The sequence below is a fragment of the Ciconia boyciana genome, chromosome 9, assembly GCF_034638445.1.
Source record: "Ciconia boyciana chromosome 9, ASM3463844v1, whole genome shotgun sequence".
NCBI classification, from domain to species: domain Eukaryota; kingdom Metazoa; phylum Chordata; class Aves; order Ciconiiformes; family Ciconiidae; genus Ciconia; species Ciconia boyciana.
Genome location: NC_132942.1, coordinates 25,608,348 through 25,629,556, shown reverse-complemented (window position 1 = coordinate 25,629,556; position 21,209 = coordinate 25,608,348). Strand labels below are relative to the sequence as shown.

Sequence of the window (21,209 nt, the reverse complement as noted above, 5' to 3'; positions counted from 1 at the left end):
CCACTCAGCTCCCCGCCTCCTCCCATCACTTCCCTACTAGAAAAAAAGAAACCAACCCCCAAGTGTATTTTCCTTCTGGGCTGAACCCAACCTCAATTTCTAATTTTGAGCCTTTGCAGAGGTAAAGTAAAAAATCACAAGGGGATTAAAAAAAAAGCCAAAGGGGGGGGGCGCGAAGAAAAATTAGTACATTTCCTATTGAAAAAAGTTACAGGAAAAAAATAGCCTTTTTTGTGGTTGTTATTTTTAACTGGTAAAACAGCAGAATTGACGGAAGTCCCCAACCTGGCTCTGCGTTCAATCCCTCGACACCTCCGTCCCTGCCCTGTCCCGCGGGGCGCGGATGCCCGCACGCAGGAAGATGCGGGGCGCTGCCGGCCGTGGGCCTCTGCAGCGCTGGAGGCCATCTGCGCTCCCCAGCCTGCCGATCACGTGTCCGGCACTTGGAAGCGGACCCAGCTCCTTCCCATGGTGCGGTTGCTCCTTCCACCACGCTACAGTAAGCAAGTGTGTGTGCAAGGAGGGAGCCCGGCGTCTCGTCTCAGACCCCGCTGGCACACGCACCCCTCCCCGGTAGGCACACGAGCATGGGGAAACTTTGCTGGCTTTCAGCATGAAAACGGCCCAGAGTGCAGGAGACCAAGCGCTGCTTTGCTCAGCGAGGATTTCCTCGGTTTCGCTTAAAGGCTGAGGAATGTCTAACGCTAACTATATCCAGATGTGTCTACTTGGCAGCCCGCTGCTGAGGCATTACCGAGGGGACACAGGATCAGCGCTACCAAATGGGATGTAAGTATCTATTATGTATGTTTGATCAGGGTGGGTTGGGGAGAGTTATGCAGCAAGCAGTGTGAAGTGGAGACTGTCCTTACCTTTTCTTTTTCCTTCAGCCTGCGGCTTTTCTTTTTGCCTTGTTGCTCTTGCAGTGTTGTTACATGCAGCGACCTGAACTGTGACGGTTAACATGCAGCAGGGTTGGCTACAGGCTTGGAACACAGTCTCCAGCCCTGCTACGTCTGCTTTACGCTTTACTTTCCGAAGAACTTTCTTTGGATGTTTTAGGTTGTTTTTACAGAAGAAAGTTTGGGGCTTCTTTAGACAATGCCTCCAGTGCTCCGAGACAGGGTTTCCTCCCAACCACGAACATGTTCCAGTGGCGGCACGTTACATTTACAAGCCATTCCTCACCAGTAAAAGGACATGAATCTTCCCCCTGTGTTACACTATTGTATGCTTTGAGCAAAACATGGCAATTTTCAAGCTCTCTAGCATCGCAAAGAGAGAAAGAAAAAAATTCAGTCTCAGTGAAAGGGGCAATTACAGATCACATTTTTTAACAGCTTTTGGGCAGATTCTGATAAACTTATGCATTGGGTATCATCTTGAAATTAGTGGGGCAAGTCAGGACGTACTCCCTCTCCCATTCATGTCTGGGTGTAACAATACATCCATGCTAACGCACTGTAATTGCTGGGTTTTGGGGCACATCAGGCAAATGATTTATCAGATCAGAAGACGGTCTAGGAGCTGAAGAAGTAGCGAGCACTGCAGCCTGCGGAGGGCTGGGAAAGGAGGGCGGTTGTTTTTGGTGGGGCTGTTTCTTACCCCTTCACGAGTCTGCAAGGCTTTATTCTCCTCCTGAGGCCAGAGGAAATGAATGTTTGCAAGAGAGAGGGCAAGTTCCTAACCCTGTGCTTGGCTGCTCCGGGAGGGCCCTGTCTCCCCGAAGCACTAAGGGTATGAGCTGCTGAGCTCTCCATAATTCTGAAAATCAGACCACCTACATGCAAGACTGCACCTGGATTTAGGAAAGTACCTCTTGAGGCTGCTAAGCCTGTGGAAGATAATTGCGCATTACCTTCTACCTTGCAGGCAGCTGAATGCTCTCATTAGAGATGTGGTGCTGTGCTTTAGGAGGAGCTGGAGTTTTCCCTGTTTGCTGGGGCCCACCATGGCGTGCCTGGCAGCAGCACAGTCCTGCACAGGCACTGCCCTGATGGCATGTCCTGCCCCGAAAGGGCCAGGAAAACATCCTGCACTGCTTAAATGCAGCAGAGCTGCAGTCCCCAAACCCTGCCACGTGTACATGAGTGACTTACCGCCGGGTCAGCAGGGCAACGGGAGGAGCAGTGCAGGCAGCCAGCGTTTCCCGGAGGTCATGGGGATGGTCACGCAGGCAGCCAGCACTGCCCAGGGTCATCGGGGCTCCTCTGCACAACAGCCACTGCCTTCTGCTGTGGTACCACACGATTCCCTGCTGATTCTGGGGCCCCTGTACGTGAGAGCAGACATCTTAGCACCATCGCCAGCCTTCACACAGCAGCTCTGCAGTTTCTTTGCATTTAAGTCTGTATACTTCATAAAAGCTTCGCTGACTGGGGTGAAAGCTAAGAGGAGGCGACCGCAGCAGCCATTTGCGAGCCGTTGTCTAACGCCTGACTGGCGTTGCGAAGGCGAGGCTGGCAGCGCTAACAGGAGGGACCGTGATAAAATGGGACAAGCCATCTGGGAAGCTGATGAAGCCACGTATTTCAGGACTGGGGCAGAGACATAAATAAGGCACCCTGTCCTGTAACAGCACGGATTTCATCCATTCGTTTGAGCTGGCCTGAAAAGCAGCTCCAACAGGAAAGCTGGAAACAGTCTTTGGAGCAGGGCCTGCATTTTTGTTACCTGCTTGCACAGCGTTTCAACCAACAGAGCTTTTTGCCTCCAGGTGCTGCAACGCAAGTAACAGCAGCGGTGACACTGTGCCGGTGACGCTGTGCACGGGGCTGAAGCGCTGCTGCGACGGTGGCACTGGCCAGCAGTGCCCGAGCAGCACCTTGGTGCGTGGCTGAGCACCGCGAGCCCCTGCCCCTCCGCACTGCGTTCCTTTGGCTCTGGCTCACGACCCTGACTCCTGGGAAAGCTTTCTTAAGACATTCAGCTAATTAAATCCTACAGCCTATTTTCAATTTGTTTATAGACTTCAAAACTTCTAAGCGGCTGAATGAGATGGGCTTTTTTTTCTGGTAAGGCAGCTTAGCAATTGTTTTGGTTACTTCATTTTACTAGGGCTTTGCACTAACCAATGTGCCGAAGGGCGTCTCTTGTATTTCAGCCTGCCCTGTCTTCTAGTCAAGAAGATCAAATCATTCAGCATTGCTTTGTAATCCTATAGCTCCAAATGAGACCTCTTCACAAACACCCTGGAATGCAGAGAGGTGTTATCCAGCACCAAAGCCCCTTGAAGCATCAACTTTGATGAGGTTATTGATTTTGCCGAGGGGGGTGGGTGGGGGGGGGATGTAATGGAACAACAACCACCACCACCAAACAAACAAACCCAAAAAAGAAACCATGCAGGAATAAAACTTGTTACATGACACCCAAACGTAGAAAGTAAAGAGGGCTTCTTCCCCTGCTCCAACACACAGAGCTATTTTTCCCCTTTAAACACCCCAAAACCAGCTCAAACCATTAAACCAGTTGTTTCATGCATGTTTTTGTATGTGGGGCAGAACAAACCCAGCACTGGAAGCTGACACATTTCCCTGTGGGTACCCCAAAGAGCCCAGGCACCCATGTGATGCAAAATGAAGATGAGGTTTTGCCTGCATGAGACCCGTACTGAGATAACTCAGCTGAGATTTGAAAACCTTTGCCTTAGCGCTTCACTTCAGGTTTCTGTTCAAGGGTAAGAGAAGGATAGCAACCCAACGTGGCTTGAAGAGAGCAAAACAAGTAATCCCCACACAAAACAGAGTGCTACTTCTGTCTGCGTGTTCAGCAATGCATTTAAACTAAACTGGTGCGGACACAGAAGTCAAACGCTCTCCCGACCCTCGGGGGCTCAGAGGATGGGACCAAGCGAGAGTCGGTAGGAAGGTGTAGTCACCAGAGCTTCAGGTGGTGCAGACTTCTTGCTGTCATCATCCTGGTCTGGTGGGATAAAGTTAATCTGCGCATGTCTATTTTACATAGTCCCAGCTGCAGGATGGGCATAGGGTATGTTATTATTGTTGCTGGTGGGTTCTTGAACAACGTCAGGAGGCGGCGGCAGAAGAACAGCAGCACAAGGTTAGGAGGCGCCTGGGAGCTTGATCTGCTCTTGCTGAGTGAATCAGGATGGAAAAACTGCTGCAAATGAGGTGGGAGAGGGACACGTGCACAGACCTCCCTGCTGCAGGCCAGAGCCCTGGTCTCAGCTTCCAGCACTGGGTGTTACAACCCGACTTTGTTCTCGTGAAATGCGTTCAACCAACATGAAAACAAATATCCAAAACCTCAAGCATTGCCTCATTGACGATTGGACTAGATGATCCTAGAGGTCTTTTCCAACCTGAATGATTCTATGAAAGCACCCCCACCACTCAGAATTTTCCAAGTTCCCTTGAGGATTGCAAAAAACTCATTGAACGCATTGGTGCTGGATCCACAACACTTTCTTTAGCTCAGTTTACAGAGAAACAGATAAGACATCTCTATCATCAACCACAGCCCCACATATTGCATGGCCACACAACATATGTGGCTCCTCTGGTGCACAACCCAAACCTACCAGTGGCAGCTCCAGCTTCAGGAGCGAGGAGGGGAGCCAGGAGGGAGCTGGAAACACTTTGCATGCAGTGGGGCAGCAAGCTGATCTGGGGACAACCCACAGCCGTGCTTGGTGGGGACGGACATTCCTGTGAGCCAGGCTGGGACTAGCGTGCAGCACAGCTCTTTGCTGTGTTTTGTACCCTCTTGCTCAGTGTACCACATTTTCAGCTTGCCTCGCCATTGCAGCTGCTTTTCCCGAGGCTGGGTGGGTTGAATAACCACTCTTCAAGGCACAAGGGAACATGCCAGAATCACCAAGGCTTCTTGACTGAATTTGGGGACAGGATCCAGAGGCTTTTTCCCACCTGGGCCCATGTAAGCAGAAGTGCCAAGTGATGGAGACATGATGCCTGCTGCAAAAGAAGGAAGTTTCCAGGATGAGCTCAAGGCTTCACGTCATTCAACTGGGAATGAAGGACTAGCAATTTTTTTTTATTTAAAATCATCATTTAACTGTTTTTATTGCAGCAGTCCTTGGCCATATTTCAGAATCCTGCTCTCAGATAAATGAAAACCAGGCGGAGGACTGGGCCCTCTGCCCAAGCGTGCAACAGCGCAGGTCAGATTCCCTGCTTGGATGCTCACAGGGTGCCATGCCCAGCTCCGGCCACTTCCAGCTTTCGAGCATTTTGTTCCCTGTGGTCCCCTTGGTCCTTCCAGCACATTCCCTGTGTCCCCCACGTTTCCACCTCATGGATATGGGACCTCTCAGCCTCTTCCTACAGCCCAGCTCAGCCCTCTAACATCACTGGTGCTCGCACGCGACACTCCCGGTCTTCCCCAGGACCCCCTTGTCCCACTGCTGGGGCAAACTGCACTGTCCCATTCAGACCCGCTCGAGCCGGACTCAAGATCCCTACTGTAGCCATCCTTGGGGAGCCAACACAGAGAGAGACAACTGCCTGTTTTTCCAAGCTTAGAGGACACAGGAAGCAGCCCTGGCAGCTAAGCCCACACTCCCTGAGGCACCAAGTGATGCAGCAGTTTCATAAGCCCAGCTCCGCTGCACAAGTTGGATGGAGATCCCCCACAGTGGCATATGAAGCAGAGGTGCCCGCCTTGGATGCAGACACGCAGCAAGATGCTGTGCCGAGAAACGCTCTGCTGTGCTCACATCTCTCTTGTTTGCCATCAAGTATTTTCTGCTCGCTTTGATAGCCCCATAATTCCACACCCACCCACCCCACCCCCCACCCCCCCAGTGTCGAGGTGGATGAATAATCTTTTTGGCTTTAGGACACACTGGAGGGTCTGCCAGAATCATCAATGCCTCTGAATTCAAGAACAGGACAGCTTTTCCCACACTGACATCCACGGATGGAGCTCACACCTGTGTAATAATCGAGGGTACTTCCTTCAAAAGAAGGAAATATCTAACAAAGACTGGAAAATCCATATAATTCGATCAAGGAATCACTTCAAGGGCTGGCAACTTCTTTCAAAAATGAGATGTCTATATTCAGCACTGAACTGTTTTATTTCAGCACAGAAATCGCTATTTCAGATTCTTTTCTTTCAATAAATGAAAACACAGAAGAAAATCCAGGCTATCAGCCCAGGCATGTAACAATTCAGGGTTTTTCTTGGCTTTTTCAAGGGCACTCATTGCCAGATTCCAAGATGCTGGCAGGATAAATCTGTAAGTCATGGAAATTACGAGTTTCACGACACACACATTTTATTCCAAACCCTCGCCAATAAAATGAAACACAGGAAAGAGCCAGGAATTTCATCCAGCTCCTTAATTACCATCTGGAGCCTGGCAGCTGAAATAAGATCAAACTTTTGCATAGAAAAGGAAAATTAAAAATTGCTATTACAGTGGGGAAAGAGATGAGACTGCGAAGAGCTTGAGTGGAGATACACAAACATCCCAATGCTATCAGGATCCGTCCCACCAGGGACTCCGCATCTCCTGCTTGCTCTGGAGACCACGTGCACAGAGCTGCGTAGCACCTCAATAAAGTTCATCCCATCACAACAGAAGGACCAGAAATGCCTCAGTTTTAGTTCTTATGAGCTTTTTGAGACAGGGTCCCTATTTTAGGTATCTCAATAACACCGAGCAAAAATTCTTGCTCGTGATGAGCAGAAGAGGGACAGACTCTCCCTCCTTAGCAGATCCAGTTCAGTAACACATCCTGGGTGTAGTGGGACCGTCCTTTCATACTGCTGGAGCTTGCCTTCAAAATTATTGAAGGCAACGTGAGGGAAAGCCTACTGGGAACCACATCTTGACAGATAAAGGATGATTTAGCACAAAACTGAAACACAGCGGGTTGCTGCAGAGCACCGCAATCGGGACTTGCCAAGGGTAATTTGCACACGACAGACGTAAAATGCAAACATCCTATACGTGTTAGAAGAGACTGTTTCACGAGGCTGAAAATAGTTATGAGCCAAGTCATGTGGCAGAAAGGCATAAACAGAAAACAGCTTCTGATTATTATAAGCATTTTAACAACAATTTATGAGAGATCAGAGAAAATTCTACAATCCTGCTATCAATATCAAAGCTATGCCGGTTAAAACATCAGCCTAACCTAGGAGAGAAGTGAAAGGTACAGTAAAAAAAGCCAACAAATGGAGAAAACCCCAGCAATCTCTATTAAAGGCCAGAAAATGGCAAGAAAGGTGGCCTGAGGAAAAAAGCATAGTCATCAGGACAGGGAGGAAGTGATTTTGAATCCACTGGGAATGCAAAGAGCCTTACCAAGGCACAGACAAGCCATTTGCTAAAATAAAGTTTTCAGTAATACTGGAGACAAAGAAGACAAGGTCAGTAAATATTTTGGAGCTGTACTTGGGAAAAAGATAGCTGATACCACATGATGATGAAATACTCTCCAGTTCAACAATAACTTGGAGATGCAGTTAACCAGTAATGAAAAAGCAAAATATTCTAAAATTATGAGGTCCAAGTAATGTGCATCTAAGAATTTTAAAGGGGCTGGCCAAAAAAATCAACTGGTTTATTAATTTTGCTTTTTCATTGGTCTTGAAATATTGCCTAGATCCCACAGGGTCTGGAGGTAATGTTGCGCCACTATTTTAATACTTCGTAACTACAGACTTATCAGTCTAAATTTGAGCTTCAAAAAGATAATGTTATGGCTGATACAAAATTGACGGTTAATTAACAATTAGCGGGTGATACAATCCATGAGAGTGAAAAAGAATTTGCTGAAAACAGATGCTACTGAATTAAAGAGGGTCCCATTTTAAGTCATAATCACGTTGAATTACAGTATTCTTACCAAGCACGTAGCTGCCCATTTTTGAGTCAGTAAAGCGGCTGTGGGGCTCGACTGGAGGCAGGGCATCCATCTGTGTGCTCCGCAGGCTAACAGTGCTGAAAACAGTGAACTGCAGGAACAAATTGCATAGGAAGCCACAAGCCCTGGCTCCTCCACCCTTTTCAGTCCTCAGTAAGAAGTGTTCCTTAAGTGAAGACAGACTGACGTTCAACCAGGCAGCTTTTGATCAAGAAGATTTTGGGTAAGATGATCTCGGCTGACTGAAGACAGGCAACTGTAATATCTTCAAAGGTAGCTTCTACTAATACAGCACAGGCAAGATAGAGCTGTACGTCACATACAAGTGTAAAATATTATCAGTGGATTATATAAGAATCCTTATGTGCACTTGTGGGAAAAGTTTTGGGTAGAGCTAAACTTTTAGGAACATGCTACCTGCTAACAAACTGTAGGGATTACGATTGTTTCCTGCCTTCTCCGGGAGCCCGGAGCGACTGTCAGGTCCTCTCTGTCCAACTCGGTTGTTAGCCGCTGTGGGGAACAGCGTGGCTGCACGTGCAGTGGTGATGAGAGGACCTTTGCTGCAGCTACAGACACTTGACCAGCTCTTTCCCTGAACTACAGTTGCATGCTGCTTTCTGCTTCTTACTACTCTTTCATTATTATATTTTTGTTTGCAGCTGAAGAACTGATCGAGTGAGACAGAAGATCTCTGGGAAAAGTGTAAGTGAGGAATCAAATCTTGTATTTCAAAAGGCAGCTTCATCTCTCACGTGAATAAAACATTCCTAACACAAGGCTCTCCCTTGCTTCTGCGTGTTGGGATTTATTTGCCCACCTCTTGCTTACTGGTTAGGGTGATTCAGCAGAGGCAAAAAACCCGTGCCCCTTCTAACCTTATTAATGGAAGTTATTTATAATGGTTTAATATTTTATAAAGATTACTGGCAGCAAAAAGGCCCTGTGTGCATTCCAGAGTGTGCCTAATGTATTCATTTTGAAAGCACAAATCATAGTTGGTTTACGAGAGCTGGCTCTGCGTGCAGGGAAACGCCAGTGACACGCTGCTGATGAAAAGTCTGCCCTTCAACAGCCAGGTCCGTGCCTCCCTGTTTCGACTCAAAAAGGGTAAAAAGCAGCAAGAAACAGTTACCAAGGGGGGTATGTGTGTGGGGGGAATAGAAAAAAAAAAAAAATCTAATGATTTATGGAAGAATGGCATTGCTCATAATTTTCCACCTTGTTTTTCCCAAAGCAGGGAAATCTCTGAAATGGCAAAACATGTTTGGCAGAGAGGGGTGTGGGAGGAAGGGCTGATTTCACGTTGTGCTTAGGGGGTGGTTTTCAGGATGATGGATGACAGCTTGGTGACTTAACTAAGCAAGTCACAGAGCCAGAGCACTAGGATCAGTGTTAAGTTTGCAACCCGTGTGCCTTTTGGCAAGCTCCTTTACGTGTCTCAGTGTTTGTATGAGTGGAATGCACTTTGCTGCTAGTTTTTTAAACGGTGTTTCAGTTAGTCTTGCCTGCATGCTTCAAAGCTGCCGATCCTCATGGCTGACACACCGTACGTTTATTTACAGATGGACATTGGTGCCAGGCAGCTCAAACACAGCTTTTAACTGTCCCAGAAACACTGCGGAGACAATGAGAGTTCGTCTCAAAGGGGATGCGATCTGTACCCTCTTCCTGCTGGTAGCGCTTTGCTCTTTAATCTACTCCCAGCTGGAACATTTAGTCCCAGTAGGAAACAAGGAGCCAACACAGAAGCAGCCTTCAGTAACACCGACACTATTCTCTGACCCCAGAGCACGTTGGAGACTGATGCCAGCAGAGGCGATGGTACTCAGACCCCAAGTAACTCCTATCGTTCGACGAACCGGAGTGGCCAATAACAGGGTCCAAACTACAATTCCACCCCCGTTGACCGATTCTGCCTTCAAGCATTATCTCCTAAACAAGGATAACAGGAACTTCAATCTCCTCATTAACCAGCCCAAGAAATGCAGGAAAACACCTGGAGGTCCCTTTCTGCTCATTGCTATCAAATCGGTAGTTGAAGACTTTGACAGACGTGAGATTGTCCGGAAAACTTGGGGCAGGGAGGGTTTGGTGAACGGGGAGCAGATCCAGCGAGTGTTCCTTCTGGGAACACCAAAGAATAGGACAGTGCTGGCGACGTGGGAGACCCTGATCCACCAGGAGAGTCAGACATATCGGGACATTTTACTCTGGGACTTCATGGACACTTTCTTCAATCTGACCCTGAAGGAGATCCACTTCCTGAACTGGGCCGCTGAATTCTGCCACAACGTCAAATTTATTTTTAAAGGTGACGCCGATGTTTTTGTCAACATTGAGAACATTGTCGACTTCCTTGAGAGACATGACCCCACTGAGGACCTCTTTGTTGGGGACATCATCTACAACGCCCGCCCTATCCGTGTCCAAAAGAGCAAATACTATATCCCAGAGACCATGTATGGGCTAAGCATCTATCCAGCCTATGCAGGAGGAGGAGGGTTTTTGCTGTCCAGCTGCACCATGAGGAAGCTCTCCAGGGCTTGCAGAGAGGTGGAACTCTTCCCCATTGACGATGTCTTTTTGGGCATGTGCTTACAGAGGATCAACCTCAAACCCATTTTGCATGAAGGATTCAAGACCTTTGGCATTGTCAAGCCTTCTGCTGCCCCGCACCTACAGACATTTGACCCCTGTTTTTACAAAGATCTCATGGTAGTTCACAGTCTGAAAGTTGCTGAGATCTGGCTAATGTGGAACCTGCTCCACAGCCCACGTCTTTCCTGTACTCAGAAGAAGCAAGTGAAGAAGCCTTTTCAATGGAAAAAGAAAGCTCAAATAACAACACAGGCATCACCCCTCAGATAATGCAGGCAGACTGCAGCAGAAACACATAGCAAACCAGCTGAGAAAGGGAACCTGAAACTGTTGCAACCAAACAAACCAGCTTTAGAAGTAGGCTATTTTAGCACATCTTATTCACAATGTTAAGGGAAGACGAAAAACTATTGCAGGAAATTGCCAAATTCCACATTTGCACACACATACCATGTAGGTCCTTCTCCATTAATAAGTCCAAATAATCATAACAGTATCTTTAATTTATTATTATTTATTAGAATTATAGTAGTGCTTAGTGGGCCAATGTGTAAAAGCACATTGCAAAATGCAGTCCTTGGAGATTTTTCAGCATTGTTAGAAATGCAAGAAGTGAAAGAAGATAGAGGGTAAGAGATGACACCAAGGAGCACAGGGATCGTTGTCAACTTGGTTACCTTGACTCATTTCTCATTGAGAAATGACCAAACTACACAGTAACTAGAGTAAAGGAAATCAAGTCTCCTTTAAGTACACTCAAATCAAATCACCCCTGCCTGGTTGGCTTTCTGTAGGCCTCATAAGAAGTGAAAAAAAGAACGACTAACAGCTATTGAAATGGGGTCCTATACGTTGCAGACAGGGTGGACTACAAGAAAACAAACTGGAGGCTGAGGCTGGTGTGGTTGGTTGAGCAAAGGACAGGTAAGTAGATAAATGGGAAGGGGCAGACTTCCAAAGGGCCTTTAAAGAAAGGACAAGAAGAACTTTGAGTTGATCCCTCTGAATCTTGATTTTTCGTTATTTGTAGCAACTCCTCAGTTCAAATATCTGCTCCATTGATACACTCAGGACTCAGGGGACCATTTTTTGGCACTTCCATGAGCTCGGGCTCTCTACGCTATGCTGACTGGCACTCAGTGAAAAGTCAAAGTCATCCAACAGTATCTGATCTCTCTCACCATCTAATCCAGATCTTCAGACGGTCTGCATCTGGAGAGATCTTTTGGCCTTCGCTTGTGAGAGTAAAACCACACAGAGCTGCTGCTTGCAATCACACTTGGGAGCTTCTTCAAACCAAAGGAAAACTTGTCAAAGGACTGGGCTGGTTTCTATAGACAGCAGTGCTCTTGCCTGGCATACAGTCAACTGCAAAGAGCAGCCAAGACTTTTCATATTGCTGCGGGTGTCATGTGAAGGGAGAAAGTAGTTTTCAGACAAAAGGGCTTCAGAATAAAAGCCTTTCTAAATTTATTGCAAGAAAGCAAAAACACACAGCAATCTTTCTGTTGGGCTTTCCAAGTTTCAGTCAGTCTGTAACTTCCTAAGTATTTTAAGCATCGGACAAGAACACTGGATTGCTTAGTTTTTCAAAGAATAGTCAATACTTTGAAGCATTTTGTTTTTTCCAGCAGGAGATTACCTTAAAAGAACATCCTTGTCTTGGACATCAAAGAAGAAGTAAATTCCTCTAAATCAGGGTTAAAAAGCTTTGAAATTCACAGGGCAAAGAGCCTGAGTTCACCTCTGATACTGTGTTTGTTAATTCTTTTGTAATTTTTCCCCCTCAAAAACACTCCTATTCATCAGAGAACCCCAATGTCATCCCTCTTCAGGAGGGCACATACACACAGCTTCAGAGGAAACTACAATCAGTCATAAATGTCCAGGAAGTTGCTTTCCCTTGAACAGAGCCTGCAGCGCAGCTGCATTTCATATCTGGGTATAACCTTCCTCCCACCCAGCACTAGTCCGTGTGTGGTACTTGTATTACCTATGCACAACATGGAGGAAAGCAAGCTGGTAATATCTTTTGGTAGACTATTAACAACAGGCTTACACGTTATCTCCATCATAAGAGTTTAAGCCTTACAACAATGTATTTCCAAGGAAAGGTCAGCTATATAGAAATCAAAAGACCGTATGTTGATTTGGGATATTTTCAGGATGCAATCCTGAAATACCAAATGCTCATGTGAGCTTTACAAGGAGCTCTGTAAGGTGTGGAAATAAGCCAGAGCCTTGCTGGTGGGAGAAAGCCAGTCACGCCCCGTCTGCTAAAATGTGTGATACTTATGTGTTTATGAGCTTGTACAGAAATGTATTACCTGTGATTAGTTTACAGTTTGGGAAATTATTTATACCATCATTAAAAGACAGCATGCAGACGTGCCTCTAGTTGTCAGAGTCTGTCAAGTACATCTGCACACATGTTCTAAGACTAATACCACAGGTATTTTTCATGAAGATAGCAACACAAAATATATGTTATTCATTATTTTGGATAACTTGGTTAAATCCTTCCTTATGCTGGACTTAAATTAATGCTAATGACAGAAAAATAAACACGGCTTACCTTACGATTTCCTACAAGGCAGCTAGTCAGGTTCAGCAGTCCTTATTAAGATCTTCCTTTTAAGCTCGGAGATGCACAGAGATTGGCTCCTCTCTCTATAATGTCTTCAGATCTGCAATCTACCCACAATACAGCATTAATGAGTGCATTTTGTCCTAGATCAAAGTTGTTGTTCAACATCCACCTGTGCCAGCACATACCCCGATAGCTGGCAGAAGCAGAGCTAGAGCAAACTGTTTACTCCATTGTCTTAGTCTATGGAATAGCTCATTTCTTTTATCCAACAAATACTAAATCTAGAATCTATTAATGAACGATACATCTGCTTTTGTTCTCCAGCCTCTGCTGCATGGCCTGTTTCACCTGGTTTTAAAAGTTTCCATTTGCTTCTGCAGTTGAGCTGTAAGTTCACAGACCCCATATGTGAGCATAATGCACTGGGGGAATGCCGGAGGGCAGTGCTGCACCCCCTGCAGTTTATTAAATTCTACTTAACTGCTACAGCAGGCAAAAAGTCTTTGACTTCACCTAAGCTGGAGACTGTTTCCTAAAAGATGCGGGTCTTTTCAGAAAATCCTAAAACCCTAGGTGTGTATGAGAACCAGCAGGAAGGACCCTCTACTGATCTTTCTGATGCATCTCGGAAAACCAAAGGCATCCATTTCAGAATGACATTCTAAGCAGCTTTTATTAACTGGCTAATTCAGCGCACCAGTCGGGGTTTTGCTACAAAGCCTTGCTTGGCAATTTTTTTCATGACTAACCCACGACGAGAAAAGAAAACATAAAAACATCTTAAGTGGGTTCCACCAGTAGCAAGGAAAGCAAGCAGACTTCCGAGACAGACATAAACATCTAAAGCTAATACAGTACAGTAGGTTTTATCGAATCCCAGAGATCCACACACAGTCAAATTTTGTTTCTACTGTACACAAGTAGCCAGATTTGGTCACTATAACGAGCAGAGCTGGCTTGAACCTCACATTCAGCACCTCCGAAGGCATCCCTGAACACATAAACTGGTAGCAACTGCCAAGATCCATCATTCGGTCAGGCCACCGCTGACTTAGACATCGTAAAAAAGAAAGCCAAAGATGGCTCTGAAGCAGTTGAACGTTAAAATATTGTGCTTCCTGTCTGCATTTAATTATTCATCTTTCTACAGCAGGTTCTCGGAAGCAAACCCTAAATGCAAAATCAAACACTACAAAATAATCAAATGGCTCAGAGAATCCTCACTAAATATTAGCACCAAGAACATTCCCTGGAAAGTGCTGAAAAAACATCAGATTGGGGGGGGGGTGTTTACCCCAAAGCCCAATTCAAAGAACTGCTGAGCCCCTGAAGTTGTACCTTTCAGCTGGAGTTGCTCGTCTCAGCAGCCCTGAAAATTAGCCCACCACATTTCCCTAACGATGCTATTAACTCTACCGACATTTGTCAAAACCAGTAAAACTTTTCAATCCACTTTTCATGATTTTCTAGGCTTATGATCAGCAAGAAAACCATACTGAGAAGTGAGAAACTAAACCCCAAAGGACGCATGCATCCAAGTCCCTCCAAGAGCAGCAAACAGCTCCCCCACCAGTGCTGGCCAGCCCAACGCTCGCTCTCCAGTTCATCCAAACCCAGCTCACAGATCTTCTCTCTCTCCCTCCCTTTCCCAGCCTGTCCGTTGATAAGCCCAGTGCCAAGACCAGGGAAAAACATAAAATAACACAAATCCATGGTGACTGCCTTGTCCCCAGGGGGGCTGATTGAGCTGGGTGTGAATAAAGGCATGATATTAAGACAAACACTCTCGACGGCCACAGAAGCAGAAGGAAAGGGTGAAATAATCTTAGTAGCCTCCATACTTGTGGATGCAACAGAGCTACTTAGCGAGGAACAGGGTAAACTCAGGATTTCAGGGCTTCAGTTTTTCTAAGAGAGACCGGCAGAGGTGAAAAGGGAATACAGTGACTCGGGCTGCTTTGATTACTTAGTTGATTAGACTGCACATTGCATAATCATGGGGGGGGTGGGGGTGGTGTGTGATTGGTATTTAAACTAAATGTCTCTCTGAAGGATATTAATACTGGAATGAAACTTACACACTAAGTGGAATATGTAGCGTAGGTGTGAAACATTAAGGCACTTAAACCAGCTTCCAAAATTGCAATATGCAGTACTTTAAAATGACCAAACTAGTAACATTTAAAGGGGAATTAATTAGGGTATGAAAGAGAAAAGGTTACATTAAAGCATTACAGTCTAGTCCAGAACAAAAATTACTGTTATAATGGTATCTTACACCACAGTAAATGACCTATTCTGCCAACTCCAGCTTACCTTCCCCGCTGTTTCAAGCAGTCACCATTCCCAGATCATGAAAATGAATGATTGTGCTTGCTGGAAAAATACACATCCCCAAACAAAACAAAAGCCTTGTATATAAGGTTTGGCAGATAAAACATTTAAACAGTGACTTCATTAGTTACAGCTAAAATTCACACAGATAGAGAATATGGTATTTAAGTTCAACCTGAACCCTCCAAGTAGCACATACACTCCCTGCAAAAACAAATCCCTTTGTAGGTGCAACTTTCATATGGTGAACTGGTTATACCCTGGCCTTGAACAAAGCCCCCTACTTCATTAACTCCTGATCCTATTTTAATGCTCAAGAGTTACATTTTCAGTAAGCTCCATTTTATATTTCCCCTTATTTTGCTTCAACCTTACCTTATCTCTGAAACATCCTGGGCCATACCTTACATGGAAAGAACCAACCAGAACTAATTTGTATTCTATTAACTCACCAAACACGCACAGTGATGTATTTATTTGGCTATATGTGCTGTGTCAGGTTGTGTCTGACAGGATCAGCCAGAGAGGAGGGTGCCTTTGTGTTGGTGTAATCAAGATAAAGGAGGTCAAATAAAAGGTGTTTATGGGGCAAAAGTTGACATGGAACAATTGTATCTGCAGAGCTAGCACAGAATAGCCTTTTTTGCGTCATGACACCAAAGATTATTCTGAACTGAAAGAACACAACCAGCCCATGTGAAATTCTGCCATATCAGACATCTTGGTCCCTGTCTGAATACTCCGAAGCAAGCAAATAGCTACAGCTTGGACATAACATGTCTTTCAAAGTAACAGCCACAAAGCTTCAGACATGCAGATTTACTCTCATATACATTTGGAGCCATCAAACACAAAACTTAACAGAAGTTCATCTTAGCAGAGCTGTTAAGTGACTAACAGGCTCAACAACATGTAGAAAGTCAATGTGAAGGGGGCACCTACACCCTTGGTTTCCCTTTGGAAAACGCCAGCTGGTGTCTAACCTCCAGCCAGCTCCTGATAACAATGAACCATCATCTTGCTGTAACGCTGAGCTGTAGGAAAGATTTTGTTTTAAACAGGTTTGATGGGAGTTCTGGAATGTGAACGATCATGAGCACATAAATCAGTTCTCACACACCACCCGATTACTATTTCGGAAAAAAAATCTGTTTAGAATTAGAAGTGTGATGGTTCCTGGCAACGGAAAATTTTCTTGACAGGAACTGCGTTTTAGGGAACAGAGGGTTCTAGTATTACACAGCAGCACTGATCTATACAGTACTGCCTGTAATACTCATAGGAGCCCAGGGACTGCTTGCAGGCCTAAAGAATACGGGAAGAAATGTCAGCTTCACCTCCAAAAAGAAGGGCACAACAGCTTTATTAAGTGTAAGCAAATGAAATACTGTGGAAAATACTGCAGTATTCAAGTCAAGCAGACACACAGACAAACTCTTAATTTATATACAAAAGAAAAAGGCACACATCAAAATGGGATCACATGCACAATGTGTTTTATTAAAAATGCAATTGTATGTTATATAGTTTTCTCATATGAAACCAAAATGATGGACCAACACACATGTTGCCAACATCTGTATCAAGCAATACATAATTCTAACAGGGGCACCTGCTGAGATGGGATCTGACACAGCCCAAATCTCTCTTGTTCCTTTGGGAGGGGAAGGTGATGCACCCTGCCCAGCTGGCCTGGCAGAGCTCGAGCTAGCACACTACTGCACCATGAGCCCCCCTCTGCAAGGAACAGCTTTTGCTTCAAACAAAGAGCCTCGTCCCAGCCACTCCTTCCTGCCACACTGCCATCCTCACCTTCTCCCCCAGAGCTCCTCTATTCCCTATTCCTTCCTTTCTTCGTTCTGGTGATTCAAAACTGCCATCCCAGTCCTAACCTTTTCATGCCAGCAAGTCCTTAAGGCTCCACACCAGCTCCCCTAATGCATCAGCACAGGAACAGCTTGGCTTGGCTTAGTCCAAATAGCAGTAAACAAATCAAAAGATCTCAGAGAAGCGAGCTATGAACAGCTGCAGTCACAAAGGAAGGGCGAGGAAACCCAAAAGAGCTGCTCCACATTATCTCCCTGTGCCCTTCTTCAGCTCTGCCTCTCCCAGAAGTCAAGTGCTTTGCGCTCAGCCCATCAGCAGCAGCCAAGATGCAAAGTTGCCTTTAATTTTTGTCTGTTACAGAGGAACTTTTCGAGATGAAGGGACTGACCTAGAGAAGTATCTGGGCTGTTAAGAGAGCACATTTCATTATCTACACTGTTTTAGTTGCTTTGACTCACTAGCGTATTACAAGTGAAGATGGGAGTCACTGAAGTTGTTAAATACCTTTGGTTAGCTGCTGACATCCTGTCCTAAGTCTCAAGGTGCATGCTAGAGCAGCAGTCCTGACCTCACACTTCTGAAGAATTTCAACTGAATATGCTTGAGAGCAGGATATTGGTAGCCATTATTCAAATCATCCCATCGAGAATTTATCTCCTCCTGCAGCTAATCTGGAGCCTTTATTAGAAAAGGATTAATTAAAATTAATTTATTAGCAGGACTGCTGTCATATTTTAGTAACAAGCATAAGCATGCACACCATCTCAATTCAGAGATCATAAAATTCTCCAAGAGCACACTGAGGCAAGCACTATGCAAGGTCATTTTATATTCCAAAACCGAAGGATGCTAGAGTAGGGAGAGCTAAGTGCTCTAGCCTGCATTATGCAGCCAGTGCCGTAGAAGTGTTAATGGAAACAGGAGTCCCATTCCTTATGCCCTGCATTGACCTCTAAGCTACTTCAGGGTAAGTGTACTTTCAATGCTTTTCTGTTGAATTGCACAGGGCACAAGAAAGCAGTATGAGAATTCATGTTTGCTCCTTTTACTGCAGACATTTCTTTCGTTCTGTTGTGCGATATTCAAACTCTGAAGCTTGATCGATTTTAATGATACCCAAAGGTTGACATGAGTGTAACAATCGCATTTTTGAACACAATACAGAAGCCACGGTGTTATTTATCATACTTTAAAGACTTTCCTTCTCCACTTCAGGGCAAAAAATTTATAATATGCTTTCACATATCTACTAGGAAATAGACTGCAAGTTATGTTAGTTTTTATACTGACTCTTCGGAGAACATACTGTATCAGCTGTAAAGGAGGAACACTAGTCAGGTACTTCAAATATAACGTCTGAGAGACATTAAAATAAAAAAGGACTAATTTATAAGGAAAAAAAAAAGCAAAAACATCCATGATTTTATTACAAAAACACCCAGCAACTGTATTTAACACAAAACAGTAACTGAGAGTCTCATTTTATTTTTCTTTCAGTGTACATGCTTATTATTATTCCATTTAATTTACAGAAGGGCTATGTAAAATGAAATTAAAATTAGAGAGGAAACAAAAGGAAGGTTGAGGCATAGAATTTTCTTAGCAAGCAATGATCACAGGAGACAGCACAGATTGAACAGGGAGTCAACAGGAGTGACACCTAGGGATAAAGGTAAACAGTAACTTTTTCCTTATCCATTAGATTCTCCATGGGGCTTTTTCGTTTTAGCAAAACAGTTGAGAGTATCACAGTATACAGGAAGACTAAATGGCAAAGAACGTCTCACACACACACACATTTATCCCTGCTACTGGTCCAGGATCCAAAACTTCTGTTAACATTCTATTTTCTATCTCTCATTCATTGATAAACTATACAGGATTACACTGTACATGGAGTTAAAATTACAAAAATGTCATATTTACAAAATCTGTACACACATAGTAAAACTCACAAAATTGTCATCTATGTATCACAAGTTGCTACACCAAAATATTAAAAATGGGATAAAATTATACATTTCTCTTGTCCATTTTTAAAAAGGGTTCAATATTTCAAAGACAGACCACCTATTTCCCCCAAATAAGACTGGTAAGAGAACTAGAAACCTAAAGTATCCTCCTGGGATAAAATGTCGCGAGCAGCATCTCCCAACTAGAAAGAAGCCTATATCCTGTCTGCTGGGGTGGGGTGTGCAGTTAGCATATATGTACAGAAATGGTGAAACTACAATAAGGATGTCTTTGGCTAAACCTTTGGCATAAATTAAAATAATACATCAAAAGTTACAGAAAAAGGTTTTCTTGGTGATGGCAGAGCTTGGGAATTTCTTTCTGAGATACCATTATATACAGCTTTTCTTTCTCTAAAGAAACAGAGTAGGAATAAAGGATTTTAGAACAGAGGCAAATGAGGCAATGCTATTTCTTCATTAAATTTTTCTGTAGTATGAAAAATTGTATCAAACCCTTTCACTGAAACATAATTCAATCATAGAAACAACCTCTTCCAGAATTTTTTTTTTAAACTCCATATGAAAAAAATTAGTAAACCAGCCATGGCAGAAAAAAATTGTTTCAGCACATCAAGTACATATTAGTGCAGGAAGGTGGATAAATTTGATCCACTGTATAAATAAGCTTTATGCGCAGCGTACATTAAATAACCATCACACCCCACTCACACCCAGTACACAGATGCTCCTCAGTGAAGATAAACATTTATCAAGTAATTAAAGTGTATGTAGTGCAAATGTTACAACCAAGTATTACGCACATGCTACTTGCTTGGTTTAAAGTTACACAAAGATGTGGTGCCTGAAATCATGGACATATATACATCCTTGTCACACTTGGTACAATGTCCTAAGCCACAGAAATACCGATGTGTTTATATCTATATATATACACACACACGTTTTCTTAAAATGTGACCACCACATCAATACAGTAACACAAACAGACTAAAATCAATACCTGCTTCCAGATGCTCCAAGGCTCAGAAAGTTTGTGCTTCTAACTCTTGCAGTCATTACGTGCCCCTCTTCCATTTCCCCCTTCTGCCAGCTGAGAAGGGGGGACAGTCTCTTCAGGTCTGTGCTGCATAGGATGAGGGCAACGGAGAGGAATAAACAACGGCACAGGCACCTAAGCTGCTTTCCTCCATCAACAGTTCCATGCCCCATGATGAAGGGTTGAGAGAATTTCCCCTCCACACCACCCCCGGGTGGAAAGGCTTATTGAAAAAAAAATAAAAATCATAACGTGCTTTCCATATTATAAGTGGCAGCAAATCAAGGCACGCTGTACTAATTTTGTAGCATTGAGATTAGCTGACTCTGCAGGGGATGCTCACTGGGGAAGGTCCGATGTTCTCAACTGGCTGCTGGGCCGCGTTGGGCCATACAGAGTAACAGAAGCTATGTGATTATTCTGCATCACCTGCAAAAGAACGGCAGGAAAAAAGGGAAATAAAAAGAACTGTACACCAAACAGGAACTCGGAAGAGTGGAAATGGTGAATATAGAACTGATCTGCCTGAAGAAAGAAATCCCAACAACAAAAGAAGGCAACAAGCTCTTGGCTAACTCCTAAAAATGGTCTCTAGATTTCTATGACACATTTAAACACCAGCATGCTCCACCACTACTCAGAGCTGAGTGCGTTCATCTCCTGCTAGTACAAGTTCTAGGTGACAAACTTGAAGTCCCAGCTTTAACATGCAAATGTACAACCCCAGAGAAGAGATTGGAAAGTTGCCTGTTTCTGTCAGTAAGCTCTAAAAATACAGCTGCTCCCAAGTGCTGGCTTTTCTTGAAATGGGAAATAAGAAGCCAGTAGTAATAATAGCAAACTCCTCATCTTGTCTTGCTCAAACAAATATGAAAGTTTTTCTCCTAACCTCAAAGATCATTCGTTGCAGTCCAAAGCAAAAGGTTGACCCAAATGGGTTAGTGTTGTTCGGAGATGATGACCTGATCAGAAAAGAGGAAAAAAAA

General features: G+C 44.4%; 2 protein-coding genes across 6 annotated transcripts in view; one reads left to right on the top strand and one right to left on the bottom strand.

Moving 5' to 3' along the window:
* The first annotated feature begins 423 nt into the window (after positions 1-423).
* B3GNT9 (UDP-GlcNAc:betaGal beta-1,3-N-acetylglucosaminyltransferase 9) lies at positions 424-12,855 on the top strand. 3 transcript variants are annotated; one of them, XR_012044230.1, is made up of 3 exons: positions 424-789; positions 9,425-11,384; positions 11,491-12,855. XR_012044230.1 is itself a non-coding variant. In XM_072873787.1 (3 exons), the coding sequence occupies exon 3, from the start codon at positions 9,489-9,491 to the stop codon at positions 10,728-10,730; it is 1,242 nt and encodes a 413-aa protein (XP_072729888.1). In that variant the 5' UTR covers positions 425-789; positions 8,522-8,564; positions 9,425-9,488; the 3' UTR covers positions 10,731-12,855. The 3 variants fall into 3 exon arrangements, 2 of the variants coding, with proteins under 2 accessions (XP_072729887.1, XP_072729888.1); XM_072873787.1 differs by adding an exon at positions 8,522-8,564 and having other exon boundaries at positions 425-789; positions 9,425-12,855; XM_072873786.1 differs by having other exon boundaries at positions 9,425-12,855.
* Positions 12,856-16,970: 4,115 nt separating this feature from the next.
* Positions 16,971-21,209, bottom strand: part of PHAF1 (phagophore assembly factor 1) — a 38,197-nt gene continuing 33,958 nt past the window's right edge. For all 3 annotated transcript variants that reach the window (XM_072872719.1, XM_072872720.1, XM_072872717.1), the window contains 4 exons: positions 21,113-21,185; positions 20,567-20,652; positions 20,188-20,310; positions 16,971-19,577 (listed from right to left, as the gene is read on the bottom strand). In XM_072872719.1, the coding sequence (XP_072728820.1) occupies positions 19,478-19,577; positions 20,188-20,310; positions 20,567-20,652; positions 21,113-21,185 (382 nt within the window). In that variant the 3' untranslated portion in view covers positions 16,971-19,477. The remainder of the gene's footprint in view (positions 19,578-20,187; positions 20,311-20,566; positions 20,653-21,112; positions 21,186-21,209) is intronic.